Raw genomic sequence first — 20,246 nt, forward strand, 5'->3', positions numbered from 1 at the left:
TCTGCGAAAGGCATATTTGAGATGTGAGATGTGAGCTATGTCATTTACGTATATCAAGAATAGTAAAGGGCCAAGAACGGAGTCTTGGGGAACTTCCGAGATGACGTCAGCATGGGTAGAAAAGCAATCTTGCAAACTGATCACCTGAAATCTATTACTAAGGAATTTCTCAATCCATCGTGTCGAGTTGTAGTCAAGTTGTAAATTTCTGATTTCAAGTTTGAGGCGATAGTGAGGCACGAGGTCAAATACTTTGAAAAAATCAATGAAGATGGCGTCTATGTAAAGTTGATTGTGTATTGAAGTGTGAATGTTTGTGTGTTGTGTATTGAAGTGTGAAAATTACGTGACAAGCTGATCGAACCACCTCGCCGACTATTCCAACAAATCAGGATTGATCTACTGCAGCCATTCCCAGCGTCGAATTCGGGAAACAAATGAGTCATCGTAGCTACTGACCGAAACAAAGGCTCTACTCAAAGGTAGCGTCGGAGAGATAGCCAAGTTCTTCGTTGAGAACATCGTCCTTCGTCATGGTGCCCCAGAGGTTGTCATCATCGATAGAGGCACGGCCTTTACTGGTGGTTTGACTCAAGCGATATTGAGACATAGCCAGTCAAGCCACCACCACACCACTTCCTACCACCCACAAACAAATGGTCTCACCGAGCGGCTAAACAAGGCAATAGCCGACATGCTGGCTATGTACGTCGACGTCGACCACAAGACGTAAGATGAAATCGTTCCGTAAGTGACCTTCACTTACAAGTAGGCTGTCCAAGAAACGACGCAGATAGCGCTGTACAAGTTGGTCTATGGAAGGAGCCCGGCAACGACGCTAGACGCTATGCTTCTAAACGTTACTGACGAAGAGAACCTCGACATCACCGCCTACCTTCAGCGCGCGGAAGAAGCTCGTCAACTCACCCGCCTGCGCATCAAGAATCAGCACGTGACTGACAGGGGCCGTTACAATCTTCGTCAAAAGTTTGTTGAGTACTAGCCTGATACCATGTCTAGGTATGGACACCAGTACGTCGACGTGGGCTCAGTGAAAAACTTCTGCGACGGTACTTCAGACCATAGAGAGTAGTTTGACGTCTCGGCCCACTCGACTACGAGGTTGTTCCCACCGGCATTGCGAACTCTCAACAGCGCCGTGCTCGACCTGAAGTCATTCATGTCGTGCGCCTCAAGCCATTCCATGCGCGAACCTCAGGACACCATTTTGTTGTAATTGCAACACTTATTGTTTAATGCCTTTATTATTGTAACTTCATCTTTTGTTAAAATATGGAGACAATGCCATTTTCAGAGGGGGGCAATGCGATGTTCCTTTCCTCAAGTTTTGTTATCACCCCGTTACACTACGATCTGTAAAAACCGTGCCTACGATGTTCGAAAAGCTTCGAGGCTTTAGTAGATCGTTTTGTTAAGATTACGCCACTTCAGGAACGTTACAGATTGTTCGGGAACCTTTGTTGCCACTAGCGATAATACTAGAATATTCGATGGCAAGGGAATGCTAGAATATTCGACTGCCGAGACGCTTTGCCACTTGTCAATTAATCGACGGCCGACGCTCTGTTCGCCGCTATCAGTACCAGTGTCTTACTTTCCTTTTGCGTGGCCACAAGTTCGGCCCAAATAAAGTTTCTTTTTCGACGTGGAGTCTGCGCCCTTCGTTCACGTCACGACCCTGTGACAATATGGACACTCTCGGCTGGATTTCGCCGCCGGCATTGGCGTCGATGTCATGCATCGTATATGTATACATACATACATATATATATATATATATATATATATATATATATATATATATATATATATATATATATATATATATGAAAACTGTTCACGGTAGTCACTATAAAAGAAAGAAATCCAGAAATACACTCCGGTGCACGGAATCAAACGTGGGACCTCCGCGTAGTGAATGTGAGGCTTTAACCACTGAGCCACCGGAAGTACCTCCTTCACTGTTCTAACGGCAAGCTATTTATATCTACCACTTACTGCTGTTGGCGGGCATCTCGGGGGAACTATCGTGTTTTCAGCATTATCAGCTAGAAGGCACAATGAGCGCGCAGTGGCTCTTATCTCTTACGCGTACTTTGGCCCGCGGAAAGGAGGAAAATGAACGATCTCTCGCGCACCCTTATCTCCCAGTGAGGAGGATCATACGTCTTGGCTGGTGTTGGGCTTGCACTGGAACGAGTCAGTTGTAGTTACGGGGCACACAAAGCTCACTGCAATCGTTGCGCAGCCTCCGTTTGCAAAAAGAATGCGATTTTCAGACATATATCGAATTTTCGGGTATATCGAACTCGCAAGTTATCCTCTAAAAATTCTTTTGTAAAAGTATAGAAATTTGCACGTTTATATAAACGATATTTTTACCCCCCTTCCAATATATCGAACGCCGTGCAAGCTACGGCACTTTCCAGACAGCGAATCTTGCTGAAAGGGGTGAAGATGGCGACGACGAGTTTTGCGAGTGGTCGTCCTGCCTCCCGACAGCAGCTCTACACGAAGTGTCTGCGGACGACTTTGTAGAAGCGGACAGCAATGTCCAGGGCGACAGCTCATGTGATGAGGAGGATCGTGGAGGCACTGGCTACACGCGCTGTTAAGATTAGAAGGAAGGAGGATGCTGATGATAGCAACCCACTGCTGCCGCCAGTTTTACGTAAAGGTTGAAGGAGGAAGTTCGCTGATGGCATCCCACCGCTGTCACCAGTTGTTGCGGATGGGGGACTACCCGGTCTCTTGTGGTAGCGTGGTGTAGCCGGGTGGAGGAAACGAACGCTGACAAGAAGGGGATACGAAAAACAAACAAGTTTATGACACTATTTACACTTATTTACAGCAAAGAAAGATCAGTGGTTTCACAAACCACGAGCGTGGTGGTTGAACCGTTACATAATTCAGAGCAACGTCCAGCACTCTGCGGCATCGTTTTAAGCCTTGTCGGGCTTCTCCTCTCCGAGTGGAACACCAATCACACACACACAACAGGTGAGGGGGGCGAGCATGCACAGTCCATGAACGTCCAATATTCAGTCGAAAACACTGCACTGCAAGGTGGCGCCAGCAGGGCTCTTCCTCGTCGTGTGTGTGCCGCTAGTCGAGAGGTCCCACGATCCTGACAGCGTACATCAAAGGGTCCGCCGATTTGTTCGCTTAATTAGCGGGGTGATTTGCGGTGGCCGCCGCGGTCTCTTCAAGGAAGATGCTGTCTTTGTTGGCCTCTTTCGAACGGTTAACGGCGTCTTGGCGACACGACGTCTCATCCTCCGACTCGCACGGACAATGCCTGACGAGCATAGGCAGGCGGCCGGTCGTCTACTTGATTGAGGATTAAAAGGAGCGCCGCTCTCCTGACAGCTCTGGCGCCGGTCACAACAGCTTCCCCGTCGCCACATGAATCACCGAGGTCACCAGGCACCGCTGCTGCTTGAAGGGACGACGAAAGGGTCCGCATTTGAAAGTCGTGAACTCGCCTTTGCTTGCCACATTGTCTGGGTAATTACTCAAATCTTCGACAACGTTTGGCAGACTGGGCGCCGAAGGGATTTAAAGCCTCCCCAGTAGAATGGCTTATGCACAATGGCGTCTGCTCAGACGAATTACCGGGCCAAACTTAACAGCTCCGCCGCCGCCCGAAAAATCTCGGCTGGCCAGTGCTCCCAACCACTGGGCACGAAGAGAATGGCTGGTGACGAGGACGATGGCCTGGCTTCGACCCTCCAGCTGCGAACTCGTAACCAACTGCCGAACCATCTCAATGATCGACAACAGCAAGGCCAACCACACAACACAACACCATGCTGCAGTCAAGCACATTGGACACGCTTAAAACCCTCCAGGCTTCTCAAGAAACAAACAAAAGAAAAACCTGTACGCTAAAATTTTGAGACAATTTGGTGCCGCCAAAGTTATAACATTTATGGACATGGAGATGCTTACCAAAGATGGAACAAATTGTCGTGTGAGAAAAGCACACAAAAGCAAACACAATTTGGCCCCATATAACCATAATACCATTTTTACAAAACTAGCTTTCTCCTACCACCCGCACTACTAAGTTTTAACTTACATTTAACTTCATGACTAATTTCATGAAACACAACCAAATACAAAGGTTTCATACGAATGCTGCCAGACCCTATACACAAGTTATCTGGGCGCATTCTTCATTCTCTCAATATATCAAACTGTGTAAATCCTTAAAACGCATCCCCAATCTCAACGTTCGGTATAACATAACGCTCAGCTAAAGAATTCACCTGATCCCTGAGCACATACTAAAATAATAAAAGGAAATGCAATTTGTGTACTAACACGCTCATTTGTCGAATGTAGTTTCATGACAGCCCATGTTTTTAAAGAACGCACAAGACTTTGCTGAGCGCCCTAGCCCGACATCATACTCTCATCCAAAGAGCGCTAGCATACTAACACACACCTAACCACGGTAAATCCCTCAAACCACGGCATTGCTAAACACGCATCTTAACGTAAATGTTCACAAAGAACCACATGCAAAAAAAACAATGCCAGATTTCATACACTTCCGGAGCACCTAACAAAACCTGCATAAGTTTTGCACTAAAAATCCTGTACCGAATGATTCTACAACATGAGCATTTCGAAAATCGCATTTGGTTTTATTCGAAAACCTTCCTTGAAATGCTCATTTACTCTCTTACGTTTTTACATAAAAGAAAAACTCATAGCACGCAGTCAGTTGACTGATGCGGGTTACTGCTTCCGCATAACAACTAAACTAAAAACACTCACAAATTTTTTTTTTAAATATATAAGGGGAGAAAACTGTATCCAAACTAGCCATGAAGATGACGAAGGAATATTACTTCAAAACCAAAGAAATAAGGAAACAAACATGCTTCCTCGTAAATTCCTGTGTCACTTTCTCAAGCTTACAGCTGTCCCTCACTTCAATCGCACCCGCGGCGGTCGAGGTCCTGGCGGATTTTCAGAACGCCCGGCACCCCAACGAGCACGCCCTACAAGCTGAACAGCGCAGTCACGCATCATTCGCGATTTCAGCCTGCCCTGATCAAGTTCCCGGAGGGGACACCAGCGATCCGCAGAAAAGAGTGGCGATGCCCTCTTTGGGCTTGCACCCGCGCGGTGCTTCGTTATTGTGGCCTTTTTCCTAGGACCCCTTCGACATTCTTGTCCGTGAAAAGCTTTAAACCTCTGCCGCGAATTCGGTCGCAAGAATGCGTGCTGTGGCCTGCCCTATTGCCGCTGGCGCCTTCCACTTGATTGCATTTGCGAAGAACCGGCTGTTCTTTTACTTGCCCGGTGGCTCGGACTCATGCAGGGCAACTTTGGCGCCGATGCGAAATGCCTAATTTTGCCTGCTACGCTCAAGTTTTGCGAGCTTTCTTCAACACGCGTAGTGCCTTTTGTCTCGCTCGCAGCTCTTCGACGTCTCTTGCGTTTGCGCCGCTTCTTGCGTCTCGTTTCCGAGCCTCCCGATTGCATCTCACGCTCGTGAACCCTCTCGCAGCTTTCGTCAGCTGTCTCAGTCGCGCAGTCTAAATGATTTTCGACCAAATCATCTTTATTCTCACCCTCAAGACTGGCGAACTGGTTAACACACTTAGGAACAATGCAGCTGTTTCCCTTCGAAAAATCTTGCTCGCATTCCTGAGAGCTGTCTGCAACTGCACTGATACCATTCTATACGCTCGCTGCTTCTGAGCTTTCTCCGGTGTTCTTGCCTACTTCGACCTAATTTGCAAGATCCACCGTCGCGACAAACACAGTTGAGGTCTGTGCCAGATTGTCTACAGCTATTCTAGCTGTTTCGCTAACAGTTAACCGGCACAGCACCTCGTCGCACTCGCTCTGGCCTTCTTCGGCCTCTCTACTCAGCGCAGCATCATTCGCAGCACTCAAACTCGATTTGCCTTTGAATCTGCTGCTATGTTCACACGAGCTAGCCTTCTCTAAAGCTCAAAGCTGCACCTCGCACTTCTCATGCGCTACACTTGCGAATGGCTGAAACTTCCGCCTCATTGCCTCGATTTTCTGTTCCAATTGTTCGAGCACCAAGGCGCGTGCTCGATCACGCTCTTTTCTATCCCTTATTTCCTTTTCTTCTCTTTCTTTTCTCTGTTTTTCTAAAATCTCTACCGCGTTTTCAATCTCCTCCTCACTGGCTTTTTGCAAGATCGGCCTCACAGTCGCTGTCCTGCCCATTCCTTCCTCTACTTCAATGCCTAGATGCTTACTCACAGCCAAAAGTTCATCTCTTAGCATTGCCTTCCACGCCATGAATGCCGTTGTACTTTGGTCCTGCATTTCACACATAATTAGGTGATTCCTACAACTCACAAAAGATAATCTCTTTAATTCAAACACAATCCAGCTTCCAATTAACTCACACAATTGAAGCCTGGATAGTCAAAGCAAAGACCAAGCACTCACCACAGCACAGCACCATGTCGTGAAGCCCATCTCACCGCTGCCAACCAGTTGTTAAGTCTGGGTCGAAAGAGGAAGTTCGCTGATGGCATCCTACCGCTGCCACCAGTTGTTAAGGTTCAAAAGGAGGAAGGTCGCTGGAGGATACGAGAACAAACAGGTTTATGGCACTATTTACACTTATTTACAGCAAAGCAAGGTCAGTGGTTTCACAAACCACGAGCGTGGTGGTTGAACCGTTACATGGTTCAGAGGGACGTCCAACACTCTGCGGCGTCGTTTTAAGCCCTGTCGGGCTCCTCCTCTCCGAGTGGAACACCAATCACACACACACACACACACACAACAGGTGAGGGGGACGAGCATGCACGGTCCACGTGAACATCCAATATTGAGTCGAGAACACTGCACTGCAAGGTGGCACCAGCAGGGCTCTTCTTTGTCGTGTGTGTGCCGCTAGTCGAGAGGTTCCACGATCCTGACAGCATACATCGAAGGGTCCGCCGATTTGTTCGCCTAATTAGCAGGGTGATTTGCGGTGGCCGCCGCGGTCTCTTCCAGGAAGATGCTGTCTTTGTTGGCCTCTCTCGAACGGTTAACGGCGTCTTGGCGACACGACGTCTTATCCTCCGACTCGCACGGACAATGCCTGACGAGCATAGGCAGCCGGCCGGTCGTCTACTTGATTGGGGATTAAAAGGAGCGCCGCTCTCCTGTCAGCTCTGGCGCCGGTCACAACAGCTTCCCCGTCGCCAAATGAATCACCGAGGTCACCAGGCACCGCTGCTGCTTGAAGGGACGACGAAAGGGTCCGCATTTGAAAGTCGTGAACTCGCCTTTGCTTGCCGCATTGTCTGGGTAATTACTCAAATCTTCGACAACGTCTGGCAGACTGGGCGCCAAAGGGATTGAGAGCCTCCCCAGTAGAACGGCTTATGCACAATGGCGTCTGCCCAGACGAATTTCCGGGCCAAACTTAACAGCACGTATACTGCCGCTGAATTAGCGGCGGCATTCTGCATCATTCGCCGTTGTATCGGCCATATGAAGGGAAACAAGCTGTTGCACCTCGACAGCCTTGATAAATTCGAGATTAGCGTCTTCACCATTTCGAAAGCGAAGAAGCAGGCCAAGATTAGCTTTTTTTTTTTTCACACAAATAAATCATTCTGTTGTGGCGTGAGTGCAGATTTAGTTGTCATTCTTGATTGTGCCTATTGTAGGTGATGATCCACTACTGGTAATATCTAGGGGCCTCTTTTTTTTTATGTTGAATTTATCATAAATCGAACTACTTTATGATCCCCTTTGAGTTTGATTTATGTGTTCGATTGTATATATGCATTGTCAAATCCTGAAGTAATGTCAGTTGACAGACAGCACTTGTGTGTGTTGTCTCTTTCTCTGGGTGTCTTTGTTCGCGCTGTAAATGTACCTTGTATGAAAACAGACATATGCAATAGGTAAGTACCTTTTTTCCTTTCGTACGATGGCATGCACGTCTCGCGGCCTTCGCCGAGATGCGCGGTACTGTATAGTCTGTCGCAGGTGGAAAGGCTGGTGTGTGCCCGCGAATAAAAACAAACGATCAGCTATGGCCGCCACTTTTCGGGAGATTCGAGATAGCATTTGTACAATCAGGAAATCATGTCAAAATTCGGAGATCTCTTAGATAATTCAAGAGAGCTGGCAGGTATGTACTGTGAAATCTCGGTATAACGAACTTCAGGGGACCGCGAAAAAATGTACGTCATTCTGAGAGGTCATTCTGAGAGGTCATTACAATGAAAGCCCAAAAATTACCATAACAATAGTATTTCAGTAAAGGGTACGTCCATTAGCTCATTTACAATAATGGACATGTGAACGTCAGACAAAGGCACGTTTATTTGAAATAGTCCAAGATCATTTTTTGACGGGTGCAGCAGCACAAATTCTGCATCACGAACAATTCTAGCTGGCCCGCATTTTTATGCATCGCTTGTGTAGCTCTGTCGCTTTTCTTCTACGAATATGCGGAGTTTCCTCATGTAGTCCAACGAATCTGTGGCCAACACGGGCTCATCGCAATCTTCGGGTGCTACAGTGACATCGTCATTCATGTCATCACTACAATCCTCATCCTAAGTCTCTCTGCCCTGGACACTCTGCAGAAAGTCATCAGCCGTCAGCTCCGCTGATGTCAACGTCGCCACGTCACACTGTCAATTTTTTGAAAATAGTCAAGCCGCAGTGGCTTCCTTGGTGGGGCAAGCTGATACTCGTGATGGTGCTTCAAGATCTTCTCTTTATCTTTGAGAATCGTGGCGATCGTCGACTGCATGACTCCACGTTCTTCGACGGCTTGTTTTTTCCCCGTCTTCCATTTCACTAAGAATGTCTACTTTCTCATTCGAAGAAAATGGCTTCCGCTTCTTAATAAAGTCGAATCTCGATAATTCGTCGAATCTCGATAAGGGACCCAAAAATTTGTTCTAATTAAAAAAAGTTCAAAATAATGAAAGCTAAAAAAACAGAGGGCTCTCCATGCAGTGGCGCATGTGCATTGAGCTAACACACGAGGGGGAAGTTTAAGAAGGCCATTCATTCACAAATCACAGGACATCTGTTATTAATTGAAGTAATTAATTAACGCCAGATCTTTGGAGGTAGACACGTTCCATGCTTCGCCGTCCTGCACCATGCCACGAGACCGTGGTCTTCGCGATTAGCTCTGGCAACACGATCCCTGTTTAATACAATGCAACAAATGTGATAGCAACAAATAGTAATGTTATACTAAGTAACGATGTCAGCCAACTTTTTTGGATCGGATATCAGGGAACTTCTACAAAAACTGGTGTAAACAAATATGGCCGCTTCAGGGAGAAGTGCTTTTTTCACACAGTCCATTCGTCTTGAAAGTGGACCAACGCTTGCAAGATAGCACGCACGCCAGCAATCGCGAACATGCCCTTCAAATCAAGTTGACTGTTTCTGTTCAAACAAGACTCCCCCCCCCCCCTCCCCGGCATTTTTTCTTGCTCGTTCAAGAGAAGTGGTTTTCTTTCTGTTCGAACATTGGGCAACAGTTTTAACATGTGGGGGGGGGGGGGGTGTTATTGTATGCGCCCTTTAGGCAATAGAGATGGGCCGACTCATCTGATTTCAGCTTCAGCAGCCCTCGCGTGCTTTTACCCGCTTGTAAAAGTTACGATGCACGGGGGCATGGTATCAATTTGGACTGGTTATAGAACATGAGGGCGACGGTAACGATTCATTGAAAGTGTCCATATAATTGTTATCACAATATTAATTCAGCTTTTTACCACTAAATGTCTGAGTGAGCTCTGTGGCCTTTTGTTTAATTTGTGTATTTCTTTTTTGTAAATTTCGTACCAAACCTGTGTGTAACCGAATCCTCCTTATAACAAATTTCTTTGGCAATTTGTCGATTTCATTCCATCCCTTCTTTATTGTATACTCAAAGAATGACTATTTTGCACCTTTTATTTTATTGTTATCCAATATTTTAATGTGCTTGTGAGGCTATGTGTGTAGTTCTAGCCATTTCATCCTGTATGATAATATTTATTCAGTATGTGTGATCATTTATTTTTTTGTGATGCCCCCCTCCAAAGCCTCTATCTAGGCCTGTAAGGACTCTTTATTTGAATACATAAACTGAGCCCCATATCTGCTGCGGACGAAACCGTGATCTCTAACAATGCAATCATAACATGCGGAAAGCGTACACAAATGAGCCGAAACGAAACTAGTGAGCACCGCACTTGCCCCGAGGTTCTCCACTCACACTTACCTTGGCTGGAATTTTGGCTTTGCCTTCAACTGTAGGAGGGGGCTTGCCATGCGGTATGCAGTTGAGTAGCACAGTTGACAGCACCTGGCCAAAAAAAATAAACAGATCTTGGAAACTTGGACCCAGCCAAAGGTGTGGTACGGTATATAGAACTTAGATTTATTAGCTGCCAATACCTGACAATGTTGCCATGAACAAGAAGGCTTGCATCTGTCATCTGCTCCTCTAACCTGCTCCCATTCTTAATATTAACATTACCACTCTGAAAGTACTAGCCACCTTTTTCTTTCCACATGTAAGAACTTTCAAAAGTACACACCAGTGTCAGGTCAAGGTTTTGTTATCTGACTTCCAAGAGCTGTCGAAACTAATGGGGCCAAGTCACAAAACTAATACAAGCCAGAAATCTAGCTTTTCGTACTTTCTGCAGTGATGTGATGAACCAAAGCCATTCTGCAACAGCTTCTGTAACAGCTAGATTATCATCTTGGAGCAGTTAACGAGCACAAACATTTATCTCTACAGCTGTACCACATGTTTAACAGAATTGATTTAGGAACAAATACATGTGCATTTACTTAGAATACCCCTAACAATGAAGCTGTCCCTCATTTTTCTGCAGGCAGCCAAAAGCTTCTTCAGTCCAGTGACTTCAAGATTTTCCCAGAATCCACTACATATTCGTGAATGGATAAGAATATGCTTTAGGACGGCACTGAGAGTACAAGCTGCATAAACTTTTCATGCATTCTGCTGACTATACAAAACATTCTATATTCTGATTACTTTCAAGCTTCCAATACAACCTGGACTAGGTGGTGACAAACCTAATATTTAGCTTTATGGGCAGAATTATAAGGATCTTGGTTCATAGCAAGTCAATAAATAATAAGAAAAAAAAAACATGGTTGGTCCTTTCGTCATAGAAATCAGTATGACACGAAAGTGAAATATGTCTTCACATTGATATGTAGTAAACCCTCGTTGACTCGAAATTCCATATCCAAGGGTGAGACGGTCGAAACTGAATTGGGAGCAGTTTTTGGAGCAGCGAAATTTCTATCTTAGGGCAGCAGAACCTTGCTTCGGAGCAGTTAGGGGCATTGAATATGTTGCCCTAAGAGCTTGAAAATACACATTTTTAGCAACGTGGGGGCACCAGTGGCTATTTTAATTGGTTTATAATATGCATAATACTAAAACAGATTTTGAAGAAAGTTCTTCAACAGATTATCGCTAGATATGAACTGCACTACTTTTTCACATACCACGTGACTATCTACCCCTCGTAACATGTTAAATATTATTTTTAAAAAACGTTTTGCTGAGAACTGGGTTCCCCAAAAACATGATAGTGTCAAGAGCTTTTAACAGACAACAAAAGCACACTACACTGCCGTTCGCAGCCACCTTGTGTAGGACCACCTTCAAGAGTGCAGAGCGAGCGCCAAGAAACCTCGCTGCACCAACTATCTTGTAAAGCGCGTGTGTATGACACTAAGTGATAAGCGAATGATACTGATAACACCTCTCCATGCGAGCAACCACGTTAATGCTACGGCACATGTTGGTCATTTCTATATATTTTTTTAAATATATGTCGGTCAACACCGTTGGTGTGAAACTCCCGTTAATACATCGTCATACATTGCTGGCCACGCAGCTCAGCGACTCGCGTAAGCGCTCGTGCAGCGCAAGTAAGAAAATCTGTATCCACGCAAACGAACCGCCGAATGTAGAGAGTCAGGTTTTATTGCAAAAAAAGAAAAGAAAGAAAATGAAGTCACACTGCCACCGTCTGAAACACTGATCGAGATAAGCCTAAAGCTCGTCTAGCCCAGGGCCGGCATGCATGCAGTGATGCCCCTTAAAGTGCTTGTTGTGAGTTTCAATTACAACACGAAGCAACGGCAAATCACCATTTATGAAAATTGTGCCATGTGATCGCCGGCACGTCATGAGTCTCGAATAAACCGCCGAGGTGCCGTTAATATCATTAACAGTGGTTTGAACGCGCGTTCTGTCACCACGACTATGCATGTAACCAAGTGTTTTTACCTGGAGACACCAGTGTGCAGATTTCGAGTGTGATGGCTTTTTTAAATGCAAAATGCAATGATAACTCGCTTGTCTAAATAAATTAGTAGCTAATGGGCGTAAACCAGGAATTGTTCGCACACGTTCTACCGCTCACGAAACCTATTTTGAGAGCCCATGTGCACGTGCCAGAGCATTCAGGAGATGGGTCTGATGCAGGGAAATGACTCCACGTTTATAGTTACTTGCTCACGGCAATCGTGTACTCACAGATGATCGCACGCATCAGCATCAACATAAAAATCGCAGCGACCGAAAGAACGTGCTATGCATAACAAAGAACCGGAGAGTCAACCCCTCTATGCTAGCCACTGGACTCGTTGGTTTTCACTAGCCAATAGTAGCACCAGCACACACAGCCTAGCTAGTAGAAACAGCACGCTCAATGCCCGACGGCACATTTTTGCGGGGTCACGTATATTTACAACAGTTTAAAGGAGATTATGGCGGAACCATGGGAGCCTTTATCATCAGAAAGGTGCAAAGTGAAAGAAGAAACAAAATTGGGTGCATCTTATTAGTCAAACTCGGCCTTTTTTCCCCCACTGAGGCTGAGGTTGGCATTAAAATTCTAGCTTTCGAGGCTGTTTTGGAGGAGTTCAGCGCAATTTTCGTGATTTTATGCATTTGGAGCAGCTTGGCACAAGGGAACGGAAATGTATCATAAATGCACAATGTGTGCAGCTGTCTCCCCTCTGCATATCTAGAAATCTCAATTGGTGAGGAGTTCAGCGCAATTTTCGTGATTTTATGCTTTTGGAGCAGCTTGACACAAGGGAACGGAAATGTATCAAAAATGCACAATATGCGCAGCTGTCTCCCCCCTGCATATCTAGAAATCTCAATTGGGTCGAAACTTTTTTTTTTTTTTGCCGTGCATTAACTTCCTATGGTGCTATGTACAGTTAAACCTGGATATAACTAAATTGACAAATTCCTGGAAAATTCATTATAAAGAGGATTTCGTTATATGCAGGTTTGGTAAGAAAAGTCGAAAAATAAGCTCACAATTTTAACGAAAGGGATACTGAAGGCCGAGCTAACGAAAATAACTTATTTAGCGGTAAGAAACTGCGTTATTATTACGATAGAAATTATATGGCCACTCTCAGCGGGTTTTTGCTGTTGCCGCCATGCTCCGTAACAAGTCGAAATTAATAGCATGCCCCCGCGCACCGTAACTTTTACGAGCGAGTAAAAGCGCACGAGGGCCGCTGAAGCCGAGATCAGATGACCCGGCCCATCTTTATCACCTGGAAGGCACATACGATAACACCCCACCCCCCGCCTCCGTGTTAGAGCTGCTGTCGAATGCTGAAACAGAAAGGAAACCATCCGTCCTGAACGAGCATGAAACAATGCAGAGGGGGGTTATCATTTGAACAGGAACAGTCAACTTTGATTTTAAGGGCGTGATCTCGATTGCTGGCGTGCAAGCTATCTTGCAAGCGTTAATCCACTTCCAACACGAATAGACTGTGTGAAAAGAGCACTTCTCCCTGAAGCGGCATATTTGCCTACACCAGCGTTTTGTAGGGAGTTCCACGATATTGAATAAAAAAAAGTAGGCTGCGAGCCTTCTTTCATATAACAATACAATTTGTTGCTATCCAATTCATTGCATTGCATTCAAAGAGCCATTATGCTGTTGCCAGAGCTAATCGGCTAATCGTGAAGGCGATGGTCCCTTGAACTCGTGGCGTAATGCAAGACTGAAACGCGTGATGTGTTGACTTCCGAAGATCTGTTGTTGTCACCGTAGTCTCAAAGAGTTTCCATCAGCACGTAATCTGACATCACCTCAGTATGTCGACCCGGCTGTCCGCAAAAGATGGAAAAAAAAAAAAGCAATGTCGAATGTACTCGAGGGGGGGGGGGGGGGGGGGGAGGTGCCACATCATGCGAGAGCAGTAAAACTATGCATCCACACACGGCTTCAAAAGCAAAGAGCAATGACATGAATACCGCAGAAAACTATTCAGTAAAACGCCCTGCATATGCAGTGCGGCCCCACACGTATCGCTAACTAAAAGCGTGGCACTGCCAACTCAAAAGTAGTTTTCTTTCTTCATTTTTGTTTTGCAGGGAGGTGAAGAGCACATCTGCTCATGCGCCCGCAGTGGCAACAACGGCGGCAATGCCGGCTTGTGAGGCACAAGTCCGCCTGCTCGCCTTGCGCACACCCGCGTGCGTGGAAGTCGCCGGGGCCACGAGCGCGCCACGCCACTTCGCGCTTCGGCAGTGCTGGGGCCACGGCGGAAGATGCATGCTCGTACCAAAATGACAACATCCGGGGCCAAATCACCGATTGTCCATGGCGGAAATTCATTATATCAAGAATGTCTCCCATTAGAGGTCGCAAGTACAAGTGGTTCTATGGAGTAACGACGGGGAATAGAAAAACTTCAATATATCGAGGAATTCGTTATACGGAGGTTTGTTTTAAGCAGGTTTAACTGTATTTGCCCCCTCTTATCTCAAAATGTTTTTCGGGAGGGGGGTCAACTCAACGGATATCTCTGAATCTTGACTGGGCGGGCAGAAGGCAAAGTCCACTCCCAACACGAAACTAGGGCTCCATGCAAACGCTTGCTCTTATACGTGCCGAACGTGGTTGTGAAGGGCGAACTTGAAATTCCGGAAAGCAACCGTGAGAGTGACCACGTGTGCGCACCAGCGCGCGACTTATGCGTGGTGAGGCGGCGTGTGCAGTGTGCGCCTGTCAGTGCCGTCAATACGCAACCTAGCCTTTGCTTGTGCAAGCTTTTATTCTTTGTTGATCGTTGAAGCCTGGCACCAACTATGCCCGCAGGCGATTGCCAACTGCTTCACACATGCATGATTTTCTCGTTCCCCGGAATCAATTGAAGAAGACATTGATTGCATGAGCTAAACTGAAGACAGTAAAATCGTCTTCGAGGAATGCTGTTGGACGCCGATATTGTTGAGATGGCCGTGAATGACACAAATGACCATGCAGACGAGGAGAAACCTTGAAAAGTGCTTACGATGACAGCAACACGTAGCTTGCTGCGCTTGCTCCGCAACAAGGTCCAATGCAACGGTGGCGACCAATGGCTCATGTGTTGAGCAACTGGAGAACGCCCTTTTCAGACTAAAGACAAGCGGGAAACAGGCGAGCATCATGTAGTTTTTTTCATCCTCGCTTACAGATATTTTTCTCGTCTTGTGCCTTTACTACTTTAGCTTCCTTGTGAAGTGGAGCTTTTCTTGGTAGCACTAGCTTTTCTTTTACAGTGACCTGGGCAAACATTTTTAGGATTTCGCTTTTAACTCAAAATACCGCTTATCTTGAAATTTTCTTCAGGTTTTAAGGCTTCAAGTTAACGGGGGTTTGCTGTACAAGAGCTTTCACAATGTCTATTGATGTTAAGCAGACATAATAACTCTGCCGTACCAGCAGTCAAAGTAAGAGCGTATTGTTGGCCATAAAAGTTAATGGTATCTGCAGCACATGGCAGAGTGATGGAAAAGTGCATTTCTGTGCCACCTGCCATCGCAAAGCATAGTGCAGAGGCTATCAGCAATTCTACGCTTGGCAAGCAAGTTTATTTTTCTTATGAGATATATGACGCCACTCCTGGCAACCCTGGTATTTTTCCCACCTGTGACAGATGCTGAATTTCTTTGTCACCAAGGCCACTGGTCTGCTTCAGCCCTGTGATGGTTCAGGGAGGCCACCAAGGTGACACAGTGGTTACAGTGCTTGGCTGCTTGGCATCCCGGCCTCACACCCCCTCCCCCATGATGCAAAAATTACAATTTCTTGGGCGCTGATGAACAGATTCGCTGTAGTCATCCCTAATTCCCTCATTTCATGTGCTTCTGTGAACATCGGCCATCTACATAGTAGGCTTGTGCGAATAGTGAATTTCAGGTTCAAAGCGAATTAGAAGAGAATAGTGATCTTGGTCGAATACTTTCGAATTGAGATCGAATGCTATGTATTAAGAGTTAACAGCACTTAAGTGAAACAAAATTCAAGGATTTTCAAGGACTTTTAAGGACCAAACATTTACTTTTCAAGGACCTAAAACAACACTTGAAACTGCAGAATATGACAACACTACTTTTTACAGCATAAAAATTTTTGCTTTACTTTATTTCTATGATTGGCGCCATGAACGCGCTCAAGTCACCAAGGACTGTAGTTGCTTTTGTGTTCTGAATGTGTTTGTGTTCTGAATGTAAAATTTAAGGGCAGACTCCCCTAGTGATGACACATCGAAGTGATGACACATGGGAAGACTTTGCCTGATGATTGTTTAGTGTATCTAGTGCAATCCACTCCAAATAAGCAGCGATGCATGACGAAGACGGCTAGAACTTGCACTTGCCCGGCAAAGTTTCACCATAAGTGACGTAACTGAGGATATCTGCGCACAATGGCACAGTTTCCACAAAAAAACGGGCTTAGCCCCGTTGCTGTTGTAACCGCGCAAGTGCTACCACAACCAGGGAGGCTAGGTACTTGGAGGGTGAACTGCCAAATTCAGGCTCATTAATAGCCTAAAAGTAGCCAAATGTAATTCATTAAAAATAGCCCAAAATAGCCAAAAATAATAGGTTATAAAAACAGCATCGTGCCCATTCTTTTTTTATACACAAACAGTTCACAAAGAAACAAAATGAAGAAACAAAGCAACATTTACTATTAGAGACCAGATCAGAACAAGCGAGACATTTTGTGGAACGTTACCAATGTGACGTGTGTGTCTACTGCTGCTTTTCAATACAAGATTGAATACGACACAGATAGGAGAAATGGAAGTAAAACTTTGCTTTGCTTACTAGTATTTGTATTTTGTTCCTGCTCTTAGCAGGTGATAAACAACTTTATTTAAGGTCCAGCGAGTTAAATTGTCTGTCTTCCTTAAAGTGAGAGTATAATCTGAGGTTCATCGCCAAAAGGAAGGGAGACGAAGGAGTTGTATGAAGGAGATGAATTGCTGGTTTAATACTGTACGCAATTAATTAAGGCAAAATGGTTCAGTCATATTTAACGCTTAAGTCGGATATTATATCAAACGAAATAAAAGTAAAGCGACAAGTTATATTCTTTACAACCAACAGCGATGTGCAGAGTTTAGTGATTTCAAGCATAGTAAATAATTTAAAGCATATTAAATAAGGCTTCTTAAATCATTTATATGTGCTTTCCGGTACACTTTCTCTTTAGTCTATGTTGTGTTCCAAGCACCCCGGTGTCACGAGCGAGCGAACCCGCGAAAGACCGGTTGCTGAAACTGCTTCCAGATGTTGACTCCTCCCCTTCCCCCGCTCGGCGGAAACGAGCCACCGTCGTTTCCCCCGGCAGTTCGGACGCCGGCTCCATCCGAATAGGAATAAACCTGTTTTTAACTGTTCGAGGCTTTCTGAGCTTTTTGGACTACCGCGACCAACGCGTACGTCTATGGGCCGACGACAACACCGGACATAACAGTGGCGACGAGGAAGTGGATTTGGACCAACGCTACGCAACGATATTGACAAGCTACAAGCTATGGCTACGCTCGAGCTCCCAAATCGGCTACCCGAATTCAACGGCTCATCATGGTCATCGTGGTTTGGACGCCTGCAATTTTACTTCGAGGCTAACAACATCCCTGATGCAGCAATGAAGAGGGCCAACCTGCTAACGCTGTGTGGGGAGCAGACATACGACACAGTCTGTGCCCTGATTCAGCCACGCACTCCAGCAGCCGTTGACTACGACGACATCGTAGCAGCGCTACAAGAGCACTATGACTCAAGGAATCAAATTGACGCGCAGGGTATCCATCCCACTGAAGACAAAGTGCGTGCAATCACCGAAGCACGAGCGCAAACTAACAAGCAAGAACTGCAGTCGTTTTTGGGGCTATTCACGTTCTACGACCGGTTCTTGGAACATCGAGCTACAGTGGCCAACGATCTATATCAGCTCCTGCAGAAAGAAGTCCCATGGACTTGGTCGCCACGCCACCAAGAGTCATTTGTTGCCCTTAAGCAACTACTTCGCAAGTCTACTGTTCTGCGACACTACGACGAAAGGAGACCCCTACTGCTAGCCTGTGACGTATCACCATACGGAGTGGGAGCAGTCCTCTCCCAAGTTGACGACCAGGGACGGGAAGCCCCGATCGCTTTTGCTTCGCGCACCCTATCGCAGGCAGAGAGGAATTATTCCCAGCTAGATAAAGAGGGACTTGCCATCGTCTACGCAGCAGATCACTTTCGGCAGTACATTACCGGCAGGAAAGTGACTTTCATAACAGATCACCAGCCCTTATTGGGTATTATGGGTCCCCAGAAGCCAATGCCACAGACATTGTCAGCGCGAATGACACGATGGTGCATCAATATGTCGGCGTACGATTACGAACTTGTACATCGCACGGGGAAGAAACACCAGAACGCCGACGCACTAAGCCGCCTGCCGCTAGACACCACAATAGATGAACCACCCCCGCCGAATGATATACTCATGTTCGAGGCGCTGCCGAACCCTCCGCTAACAGCTGACACGGTAGCAGCATCAACGCAGGAGTGCTTTGTCTTGAAGGAAGTCTACGCAGCTATACAAGAAGGCAACGTGCAGAAGCTAAAGGGTGAACACTTCAACGCTTACCGCAAGCGAGCTGCGGAGTTGAGCACTCATCGCGGTTGCGTCACCTTGAGATCAAGAGTTGTAATTCCAGCGGCACTTCGCGAACAGACCATGTCGCTTGTCCACGCAGGTCATCGAGGCATTGTTGCCATGAAAAAGTGCGCCAGAAGTTATATGTGGTGGCCTGGTATCGACCAAGATATAGAATTAACAGTTCACGATTGCCAGCCTTGCCAATGCAACCACCGAAGCCCGCCAAGAGCCCCTATTCCTGAATGGGAAAGACCAGACACGCCTTGGCACACCCTGCACATTGATTTTGCTGGACCTATCGAAGGGTGTTCGTTCCTGGTGGTTGTAGACGCATACACCAAGTGGCTGGAGGTAAAACAAATGGCTACAACGACATCGGCAGCAGTTATCGACACTCTGTGGTCGTTGTTTGCTACGTTTGGCCTACCGCGCAAGGTGGTCTCGGACAACGGCACTCCGTTTGTGCCCACGGAGATTCTCAAGTTTTACAGCGACAACGGCATCTCGTCTGTTACATGAGCTCCTTACCACCCGGCTACGAACGGACAAGCCGAGCGCTACGTGGCTGAGCTAAAGCGCGCCCTTACTAAAGACGAGACTGGGACCATGCAACGCCGCATTGCGCGCTTTCTCTTCAGACAGCACAACACTGTTCAAAGCACTACTGATCAAACGCCAGCGAAATTGATGTTCGGACGAGAAATGAGAACCCAGCTGACAGCAATTGTCCCGGAGCCCTCAGCGAAAGCACCGTCGGAGAAAGAAAAGCTCCCGCATAGCAGGAGAATTGAAAGTGGACAGCGCATATACGCCCGCCAGTTCCACAGAAAGCCCGGCTGGGTTGAAGCGACGGCACTCAAACGCATAGGTTTGCGGTCATGGCTCGTCGACATTGATGGAAAGGCCACACGCCGCCACTTTAATCAGCTACGCCATTCAGGTAATTTGCCAAGGGAACCTCCCATTCAAGCAGCCACCTCGACGGGAGCTTCGTTCCACTTAGCCTGGCATCTCGCACCAGATGAATCGGCGGCGCCGCCCGCCGGCCCTGAACACAAGAGAAACGACACCCAGCGAGCGGAGGCTTCTCTTTCTAGTGCGTCCAGAGCGTCCACGTGCCCACGGCGGCCCCCAGATCGCTTCCAAGCGACAAGCTAAGGAAGGAGGAGATGTTGTGTTCCAAGCACCCCGGTGTCACGAGCAAGCGAACCCGCGAAGGATCGGTTGCTGAAACTGCTTCCA

At 46.6% G+C, this 20,246-nt stretch overlaps 1 protein-coding gene across 5 annotated transcripts in view; it reads right to left on the reverse strand.

Annotated features, from left to right (window-relative positions):
* Positions 1–20,246, reverse strand: part of Polr1A (RNA polymerase I subunit RpI1) — a 610,310-nt gene that overhangs the window by 381,346 nt on the left and 208,718 nt on the right. For all 5 annotated transcript variants that reach the window (XM_075882913.1, XM_075882912.1, XM_037432148.2 and 2 more), the window contains one exon: positions 10,265–10,348. In XM_075882913.1, the coding sequence (XP_075739028.1) occupies positions 10,265–10,348 (84 nt within the window). The remainder of the gene's footprint in view (positions 1–10,264; positions 10,349–20,246) is intronic.

This window comes from Rhipicephalus microplus, unplaced genomic scaffold (genome assembly GCF_043290135.1).
Source record: "Rhipicephalus microplus isolate Deutch F79 unplaced genomic scaffold, USDA_Rmic scaffold_14, whole genome shotgun sequence".
NCBI classification, from domain to species: domain Eukaryota; kingdom Metazoa; phylum Arthropoda; class Arachnida; order Ixodida; family Ixodidae; genus Rhipicephalus; species Rhipicephalus microplus.